A 10,475-nucleotide genomic window follows, 5' to 3' on the forward strand; every position below is an offset into this window, starting at 1 on the left:
CTTCTACTATTGTTTTATGGCGGTTGGCAAACAACTTTTTGTGCATTACCGCCACCTACTGGAGTTTGATGTGTTCATCATGTATAGTAGTGCTCCCATTCATGATTATGTCCATTCTACGACTCAGTCGGCGGGAACTCATCCCTCAGCGCCTTGTTGCAGAAAATCATGTTGGGGCGCTCGCAAAATACGATGCAACGGCTTGTGAGCTAACTTACTGCTTGATAATAAAAAAAAAAACATAGGGAAAGGGGAAAGTATAGGTGCTACTGTCTGTAAATCTATCTATTAATCTGTCAGGTTGTCACAGCAAAGTGGAGGTCATCATTTCCTACTGACAATGGAGCTGGATTCAACAAGATTTCCAGACGTATTCAGCATTGGACAATACAATGCTGTGTGTGTGTGTGTGTGTGTGTGTGTGTGTGTGTGTGTGTGTGTGTGTGTGTGTGTGTGTGTGTGTGTGTGTGTGTGTGTGTGTGCGTGTGTGCGTGTGCGTGTGCGTGTGCGTGTGTGTGTGTGTGTGTGTGTGTGTGTGTGTGTGTGTGTAACAAGCAAATGATCAGACATGAGTCCTTTTTACATTATTAACTTATGGTTGTTCAAATTTTTACAATAGGCTATGCTTCCCATTCAGTTTTATCTGCTGATAATTTTGTTTTATGAATCATGTATTCCCGATATAGAATAGAATTTAATATCCAAATAATGGCATTTCCAAAAATAAATTGTTAACAATAAATTGTTTCATGCAAGAATCACAAAATACCATACCATTGGTCATCAAATTTTAAACTGGAGATAAGAAAAAACGGCCTAGCTCTTCCTACGTCATCATTGTGCGACGCACATGCTGAGGTGAAAGTGCAGGTTGCCATTTTCGAAGAGATCTTTCTGATTAGTTAGGCAAGCAAACAAAAATTGTGAGTTTCATGCTAAGTCTTTTGCATTTTGTCCGATCTACCAGCATACCGAATAGTTATTTGAACGTTGATTATAGAGAGTCGGTTTCTTTACACCCGGTTAGCGTGCTAGTCCAGAGCTGGACCAGTCTAACGTTACTGATTGCTGCATAGCTTGGGTAGCTAACGTTAGCTCTGGCTGTAAACAAACACTATTGACAGTGTCGGCTGTTGCTGGCAAACACTCAAAAAAGTATACAGCTTTGTTCCTCCGTCAACAGATCTTCTCTGTAACCCAGTCCGTCTGAGACAGTTTCACGCTCTGCACGCTGCATGCCTAACCGGGCTAGTTAGCGACACAACTTCAGTTTTGATGACATTGCGAGTTTCTCCAAACTAGCGCACAGCTAATTTGGTTAGTCTCCAGTCGGTTGGGTTAGTCGGGTCACAGGCACACCGTCCACGGCATGTCGTCCTTCTCGGAGTCGGCTCTGGAGAAGAAGCTGTCGGAGCTCAGTAACTCCCAGCAGAGCGTCCAGACTCTCTCTCTGTGGATCATCCACCACAGAAAACACTCCGCTCCCATCGTCAAAGTCTGGCACAGAGAGCTGAAGAAAGGTGAGGAGTGCTTTTCATCATGTTGACTTGTGGTCTGAGACTGTTCTGCCGTCCTTAGTAGTGTTATGTAGTGTAGCTGCCCATCATCAAACCTAATTACTGGTGTTCATTTGACGTTCAGGTTATGGTTGATGGTTCTGGGAACTATACTGAACACAAAATATAAACGCAACAGTTTTGTTTTCGCTCATATTTTTTACGAGTTGAAATAAAAGACCATGGCTTTTTCTATGCACACAAAAGGTTATGCTTCTCCCAAATTTTGCCTAAATAATCCATCCACCTGACAGGTGTTGCATATCAAGATGCTGATTAAACAGCATGATTATTGTACAGGTGTGCTTTGGACTGGTCACAATATGTGCAGTTTTATCACACAGATGTTGCAAGTTGTGAGGGAGCATGCAATTGGCAATGCTGACTGCAGGAAGGTCCACCAGAGCTGCTGCCCGTGAATCGAATGTTCATTTCACTACCATAAACTGCCTCCAATGTGTTATGCTGCCTAACTGAGTCATGTACAGTACATGTGCTACTGCTACCCTGAGGTAAACGTGCGGTGTATAAAGAAATAATACACAATAAATAGTCATCACAGTCATTATACACAGTTATCAATAACTCAACAATATAATTGAACAATAGTAATAGTTCAGTAATAGTGTAATAATAGTCCAATCGTCGATCAGACTTCAGAGATGTGTTGTGTGATAAAACTGCACATTTTAAAGTGGCCTTTTATTGTGAGCAGTCCAAGGCACACACCTGTGCAATAATCCTGCTGTTTAATCAGCATCTTGATATTGCCACACCTGTCAGGTGAATGGATTATTTCGGCTAAGGAGAAGTGCTCACTAACACATTTGTGAGTGAAATTTGAGAGAAGTCAGCCTTTTATGTGCATAGAAAAAGTCATAGGTCTTTTATTTCAAGTCATGGAAAATGGGAGCAAAGTGTTGCATTTATATTTTTGTTCAGTAATAATGATGAAAATGTTGACAGTTTATTGTTCATACTACAAGTATTGAAGGAAAGCATCTTTCAACGGTTTTTGTCTCAGTGCCTGAGAATCATTCTAGACTCACTGATTTATACTGAAGTTCAACAATCATACCGGTAGAAGAGGCAGAGGGAACGATTTCTCCCCCAACAGTAGCTTCAATAGGCCCTTTTCACAGCAACCGTTTTGAGGTGGTTAACGCAGGAAGTAAAGCAGGTGTAACCACCAACTAGGGCATTGGGTTTCCAGAGCTTTTTTTCTTTCTTCTTTTTTATTTTTTATTTTTTACTACAGACAACAGTTTCTACATAATAACCCTGAGGAGTAGACTTCGGCTGATTTTCGGAAATATCGTGATATCCATGAAATATCACGATTTTTGAAAACTTAATTTCAGAGGCTGTAGCGGGCTCAATTTTAAAGTCAGAGTGGAGTTTCTGGTATCATATGAAACTAGAAGACCTATGGCATCGATTGGTAGCAATCCTGTCATGCTATCTTGTCAGGAAGGTGGCGTGTGTGCGTGCATAGCCTTATGTTGTTATTTAGCCTTTCTGATGCTACTGTGTTGCATGGAATCAGCACATTTTATTTTGTGGGCGGGGAAATTGTTTGTATCCGCAGTGGAAGTGGTCCCTGGTGAAATTTGGTTTGGTACATAGTGGCACTTGGTCTGAAAAGTTTGGGAACCCTGTAGTATTCATGCTTTACTTCCTGCTTTACAGCCTCAAAATGGTTGCTGTGAAATGGGTCTATATACATGTAGCCCAGAATGCAAGAAATGTTGACTTGTATGAGGAGTGAGACTATCTATTTTTCTCCTGTCAAAAACCTCTCTTTCTGTTGTCAGTATGTTGCTCTCTACACCTACTGTTATAGCTGAATGCAATAAGTTCAGACTCATGGGGCTTGTTGAAAGGTATTCTGGGAAATGTAGTGAATAACTAACTGAAGTAGAAGGCAGGTTGAGGGAACTGGGTACAGCAAGAAAGTAAATGAAGTACGTAAATTCAGTAAATTAGTGGTGTCTTAACACATTGAGTGCCAAGGACGTCTGTGGACGTCCTAAAAAAAAGTAACGAGAAGTGCCAAGGACGTCTGTGGACGTCCTAAAATCATAATTCATATTATTCCATAATTCTGCTGTTTAATGTCGTACCCAGCCAGTGAGCATGAATCCCTTCAAGGGATCACACGGCGCCACCTTAAAAATCTACACGGGAGCTGCGCCACCCACCTCAGATCCTTTACTTTGTGCAGGAGAAAGCGGAGAAAGCCGTGATCAAAGAGACACCGATGCATGCTGCAGCCAGAGCCACACAGATTGCTCCGTCTGCAGCCGACAGTTGGCTGCGATCCGCGCCCACAACTGAGCTCCTCCGCCTCTGTCTATCTGTCTGCATATAGTCTCTCCACACGACCACCCGCCAGAAAGGCAGCACCCGAAGCCGAACGGCCAAACCCTTTCCCGCAGTCCCGTTTGCCATTTCCTTGTCGCGCTGGGATCCGCCCGGGGCAAAAACGGAGGCTGCGAAAATAGACTGTGTGCGTGTGGGGAGGAGTCTGCAGCTCAGGGGTGGAGAGGGGGGGAGAGGGGGGTGGGGCACGCAGGCTGCACAGAACTACACCATGTCACCACATCAGAAAACATTAGCCAGAGTCAGTGAATGTGCTTGAAATTAGAGTGCAAAAAGTATTCATAAAAGTGACTTTATCTTGAAAAGTAAAAAAAGACAGCAGAAAACCCTTGAAAGTGCTCTTCTTTCAGAGGCTGTCATTTCATAATGGAACTGTCTAGAAACAAAATTTCTTCTTTGAAAGAAGCAGGAGTGTCCAATGTTTCATTAGAGTCCAGCCCTGTCCATATAGCCCTAATAGAAAAAATTCTATAGCTGTTTTCAACTGAATGGAAGTGAATCTGGCACAGGCTCCAGACAATTTTACTGAAGCGCTGTGGCACTCAATGTGTTAAATAGATATGAAGCTGGCAGAGGTGGTGGAGAAAAGAAGGCAAGAGGCAAATAATTAGAACCCAGCAGGGAGCCAACTAAGGATCCACTTTCTCAGGCGGGGGGAGCCTGCAGCTACTACCAACAGGAGACCACCACCTACAAACTTGACACCAGGTTGGATTGGAAAATGGAGGTGGAGCTGAGCAGCAGGCAGCTCCATTTTCCCAGGGAAATCTGCAGCACCACACTGCGGCCAGACATGGTTCTGTAGAACACAGCTGGAAAATCAGCACTGCTGGTAGAACTGACAGTGCCATGGGAAGAGGGGTTGGAGGAGGCAGCCCACAAAAGGAAGAGGGCAACATATGCAGACCTGGTCAGGGAGTGCAGGGCAGGTGGATGGAGCGTGAGGCTCTACCCAGTGGAAGTGGTTGTGTGGAGGAAAAATCCAACTGCAATGCTCTGCCGATTCATCAATAATGAAATATCCGTTTTAAATGTTCATAGGAGGTTTTCTTTATTTCCACAATCATGTCTCCGTGCACGGAGGTCTCCTCTTGTCTACATTTGACAATGCAAGAGCCCCGCATTATTGTTTACTTCACATCATATACTGAAACTATCGATGCCCGCCCTCTTCTCGTGGAGGGGCAGTTCTTTCCATTCATCCATGTAGCTAATCTGATGTTCACTGGAATACATAACAAATCCAGTCTATAGTCACAACAAGACACAGGTTCCCACAGGAACCTCTATTCCCATAGACACTTCCCAAAACAAGACATATGTTCTCACAGAAACTTACATCTTCTGCATTGCTGAAAAACACAGTTCACAAAATACATCTTAGAAGGGCCATAATTAATAATTAATCAATCAATACACACTTGATCAATAATTTACCATTACAGTTGCTCGAGGGTTTATTGGACTCAACCTTTTCAAGGACCTGGGGCTGCGGGGAGCCAGACTGCACAAGGCATGAAGGCAACCAGGGAGATATCGGAGGAGGGGGAGAAGGCAAGCTTTTGGCTTTGGCTGAGAAGAAGGGGCCAAGGCATGGGGAGCAAGCAACTCCTGAAGAAGGTTAGGTGCAGGGAGGTGTCCCGGTTCACTGCCCCGTCACTACTAGGACATGTTCTGGGCCAAGGGGCGAAACATCTGAGTGGTGGTCGGCAGATGATGACCCTGCCTGTGCCAGGCCTAGAGCCTAGCAGGAAGAACACCTGTCTGTACAGATTCAATTGAACTAACTGCTGTTATATTCTTGATGTGTCCTTCAGCCAAAAGCAGTAGGAAGTTGACGTTCCTCTATCTGGCCAACGATGTCATCCAGAACAGCAAGAAGAAAGGACCAGAGTTCACCAAAGATTTTGAGACTGTCCTAGTCGATGCCTGTTCCCATGTTGCCAGGTAGGTGGGAATGTGATGCTGCCGCTGTATGCTTTCAGACAGCTGAACGTGTGTGTGTGTGCGTGCGCGTGCGTGTGTGTGTGTGTGTGTGTGTGTGTGTGTGACGTGTGCGTACGTGGGGTGGGAAGATATTATTATGCTATTAGAATCTATGTGAGAGATGGTGACATACTTACTGTATATCGCCAGCAGTGAATTGTTCAGTACTGAATAGAAACCTGCCAGTGCAACTGCAATTAATAACATTCCTCCTTTTTATTTCATGTTGACTACAAAGCAAATTGCTTATGGGGATAATCATGTTTTAAAGGAATAATAACCCAATAATAAAAAAAACAAGCACGCCTGCGATCACATATGCAAATTTGAGCAATGCAGGATGGTAGATTCAAGAGGGGGCAGCCAACCCTACTCTGCCTCTGCCACCTTGCATTTCGAAATGTACGCACACACACGCACACACGCACACACGCGCGCGCACACACACACACACACACACACACACACACACACACACACACACACACACACACACACACACACACACTTACTTGACCTCCATGCCAAATTTCAGCCTCCTAGGGCAAAAACTGTGCCCACTAAAGGGGGGTGAGCTTTTTGTGGACCAACTGACCGACAGTCAATTATAGAGCTGCAAGTCGCAGCTAAAATGTTTGTCAGTGGAAACTCCACTGATGTTCGTTAGCACCATGTTAGCACCATGTTAGCACCTGTAGTTCCTTCTCAGCCCTCTCCCAAACATTGACGTTTCCACCAGTTTACCAACAGTGCAATTGTTTTTTCTACAAAGTTTGTCTGCAAAACACTTGGATGATGCTGGTTGGAAAAGGTTGCTGTAAAAAGATGTCTGTTCCTTATTTCTGTCCTCTCCTCTCCTATGCTACCCTGCCCTGCCCTGCCCCAGGGAAGCAGATGAGAACTGTAAGAAGCCCATGGAGCGGCTGTTGAACATCTGGAAGGAGAGGACACTCTACAGACAGGACTTCATCCAGCAGCTCAAACTGGCCATCGAAGACTCCAACAGCCCCAAGCCTGCAGGTTGGTTTACAGCCACAGAGCCTGCTGTTTGTCAGACCTAGACCTGCTCCGAATACGTGCATTAGCATGTAGCTATCAACATCAAAGACGAGGATGAGGGTTTCCAAATTCCAATCATGGAAGTTGGAAACCCTGATTAGTGTTTTGCTTGCACCTGTGTTTACCCTGCCTTTTTTACACAAAATGGCCCCCGTGAGAAGGGTCTGTATTATTTTTGATCTGAATGGAGAAAGGACCAAAACTTGTCTTCTGTGTCTTTGGCCCTTGTGCTCCCTGATGTTTGCTTGTAGTTCTTGTGATATAAAAAAATGTATGCTGCTTAATTATTCACCCGTTGAACTCATTTTAAGTTGCCTAGACTGAGGCATTGTGCCAGTTACAGTATTATGCTTCAATGTAATGTAAACTGTCATGCACATGTATTTTTGATACATATTATACATTATAGAGGAAAAAGAAGAAAAGAGACCTGTGAAACGCACCTATCAGAAGGTCCAGGTCCAGGAAGAGGAAGAGGATGAAGATGACGACTACAGAATCCACGGCTCGCCTCGCAACTCCGACGCCTCCGTAACTATGCTGGTATAGTAGGAGGCTGACATTTTATTTGATCGGCTTTTTAATGTTGAAAAATGATGTCGGCGTTTTGTTACAGGCCCGCTTTTTTATTTAGGCCGACGAGACTTTTTTACATAAATCTTGCCTAGTGCAGCATTTTCCTGCATCTGACCCTATCAACTCTTTTTTCTCCCCCCCCCCCGTCTCTCTTCGCAAATACATTTTCTCCCACCTCCTGTCCTCCCATCCCTATTCCCCAACCTCTTGTTGCTCCCTCTCCCCTCACGCACCTGTCTCCAGACAGAGGAGCTGGTGAAGGCCCTGCAGGACCTGGAGAATGCTGCGTCGGGCGATGCAGCCGTCCGTCAGAAGATCGCCTCGCTGCCGCAGGAAGTTCAGGACGTCTCCCTGCTGGAGAAGATCACCGGTAAGACCTGCCACTCTATTCATATTTTGCGGGGTTATTGTTGTTTTTTTATGTGGAATTACTGTGTTCTCATTTCCTCTTTCCTCTTCATTGAAACATTCTTTGGGTTTTTAGTAGTTGTTTATTCACATGGCTCTTCTTGCAACCTTTCAGGTAACATCTAAAAAAGAAAAGAAAAAAAATGAATCTATGAATATGCACAAATGGAATTAAAACCGTAAAGAATCATAAAAACAGTTGAACAATAAAGAAATAAAATAGAATGTAAAATAATTGCAGGGTTACATTATATATGATGGACCATGGTAACAATTAAAACACATTAATAGGACGAATCAGCGTGACGTCACTTGACACCCAGAAATGCAGAACCCGGTGGCAGTTAATAGTATGAGTTGTGCCAAACAAACGTTATCTCAAAAACTATACATCACATCGCTTATATTTTGACATTCTGAGTGAGAGCAGAAGTAGCTCAAGTGTTTGATGTATAATATATGCATGTCGTGTTAAAGTTGTGTCAACTGTCGCAGTTTTTAAAATGTAAACAGAGTTAGCTGGCTAGAGTCAGACAATCAAGCCTCGCGCCACTTGGGCTCCATAGGGTTCCATTGCCGTTGCCACCCAGTGACGCGGTTTGTTTACCAAAATGCTGCTCGGCTGATCCCTCGTATAGACTGTATTGGTGGTAAATATTGAGAAGGAGTTTGGTTTATTAACATGCAAGCTGTCTTGCTTACTTAGGCAGGGATGACTAAATTAGAATTATGTGCTGTGTAAAAATGAGGATGCATAAACATAACATAATAAAGAGAGGAAAAGTATCATCATGAATGATGTATACATTTATGAAATAGTCTGAACTATTATGAATATTGAAAATCATTATTTGCAGAACATACGAATGAGAGACATGCGAAACGTTTAGGAAGCGAGTGTGTGAATATCACAGCAATATATAATACATGTATTGACATGAACAAGTCTACAAATGCCCTGCCTTTGAGAATAACTGTCATGTCCCCCGATCTTCCCCCTTCGCCTCCGTCCAGACAAGGAGGCGGCAGACAAGCTGTCGAAGACGGTGGACGAGGCCTGTCTGCTGCTGGCCGAGTACAACGGCCGCCTGGCCGCGGAGCTGGAGGACAGGAGGCAGCTGGCGCGCATGCTGACCGACTACATCAGCAGCCAGAAGGAGGCGCTCGGCGAGAGGGAGAAGAAACTAGAGGCAAGACGACGTCACACTTTGTATAGCAACATTAACGGTCCACAGTGTGAGGACTGGGACAAAGATCACCGTCTCAATGCTCTTGGCCGTGTCTGAATATGTTTTGATTGTGTTTAGTTTCTTGCTCACTTAATTCATAAACGGTGTGAGATATCCTGAACGTTGTATGCTAATATCCTAAACTCAGGCTACATTTACACTGCAGCTGATATTGTCACATTTGAGCTGATATTTGACTAATTTGTGGGATTTAATAATAATAATAATAATAATAATGCATTTTAGCCTTTCAAAACACTCAAGGACACCTTATAAGACACAGTTAAAAACAAGCAGCCGATGTATCAAGACATCATACAATCAAACGGAGCAGTAATAAGTTACCTTAATAACAAATAGTTCAAAAAAGAATCATCAGCATCTCCATATTAAGGCAGGGGGGGTTTGTGGGGCGGCGCACAATTGCTCAACTCTGCATGCTCAGAACGGCGCAGAACTTGCTTTTGACCCTCTATAAGCAGTTGTGGCAATAACTATTTAATAGCCAATAAACAAACTAGTCTAATCCCAGTGCTTTTTCTCCTTAACTGTGCTTCACAGGAGTACAAGCAGAAGCTGGCGAGGGTGACCCAGGTGCGGAAAGAGCTCAAGTCCCACATCCAGAGTCTGCCGGACCTGTCCCTGCTGCCCAACGTGACGGGAGGCCTGGCCCCCCTCCCCTCGGCCGGCGACCTCTTCTCCACCGACTGAGAGCCAAACTCTCCGCGCGCGTTTACCCCCGCCCGAAAACCCCTGCAGGTGTCCCCGACCCGGGGGAGCAGCACACACAGTCGGACCCTCCCTAACCCCCCCTCCCCCACAGACTAGCCAACCACCTTTGCTAACTCCAAACCTGCAGAGAGAGAGGAAGGGACGATGGAGGTTTTGGTGAAATCAAAATGCTCTGCGGTGGGGATGGGGGGGGGGCGGGGCAAACGAGAGACTATTTCATCCCGCTCTCGTTCGATTGTCAAAGATTCTACTCCACCAGCTTGGAACAAGTTTGTTTCCTGTTTGTTTTTATTCTCAATTTTTTATGGTGGGGATGTCAGTGATGAGGGAGGGAGGGAGGGAGGGAGGGGGGGGGGGGGGGGGGGCGGAGCCGGGGGGGCAAAGATGCTAGCCTAATACATACAGACATAAATGTTGGTCGTCAGGGAGTATCAATCGAAGCATGTCTTTCTGTGTAGTCTTTTTTTGGTGCTGATCGAGGATGGTCGGCTGCTGGCTCTCACACTGCTAATAGGATTGTGAAGAGTGTGTACCATTCATTACTTTT

General features: G+C 44.7%; 1 protein-coding gene across 2 annotated transcripts; it reads left to right on the forward strand.

Moving 5' to 3' along the window:
• Positions 1-893: 893 nt before the first annotated feature.
• rprd1b (regulation of nuclear pre-mRNA domain containing 1B) lies at positions 894-10,119 on the forward strand. 2 transcript variants are annotated; one of them, XM_083640911.1, is made up of 7 exons: positions 894-1,520; positions 5,756-5,885; positions 6,811-6,944; positions 7,393-7,526; positions 7,803-7,929; positions 8,982-9,157; positions 9,758-10,119. In XM_083640911.1, the coding sequence occupies exons 1-7, from the start codon at positions 1,370-1,372 to the stop codon at positions 9,905-9,907; spliced, it is 1,002 nt and encodes a 333-aa protein (XP_083497037.1). In that variant the 5' UTR covers positions 894-1,369; the 3' UTR covers positions 9,908-10,119. The 2 variants fall into 2 exon arrangements, with proteins under 2 accessions (XP_083497037.1, XP_083497038.1); XM_083640912.1 differs by having other exon boundaries at positions 7,393-7,514.
• Positions 10,120-10,475: the final 356 nt, after the last annotated feature.

This window comes from Poromitra crassiceps (assembly GCF_964638095.1).
Source record: "Poromitra crassiceps genome assembly, chromosome: 8".
Classification (NCBI taxonomy): domain Eukaryota; kingdom Metazoa; phylum Chordata; class Actinopteri; order Beryciformes; family Melamphaidae; genus Poromitra; species Poromitra crassiceps.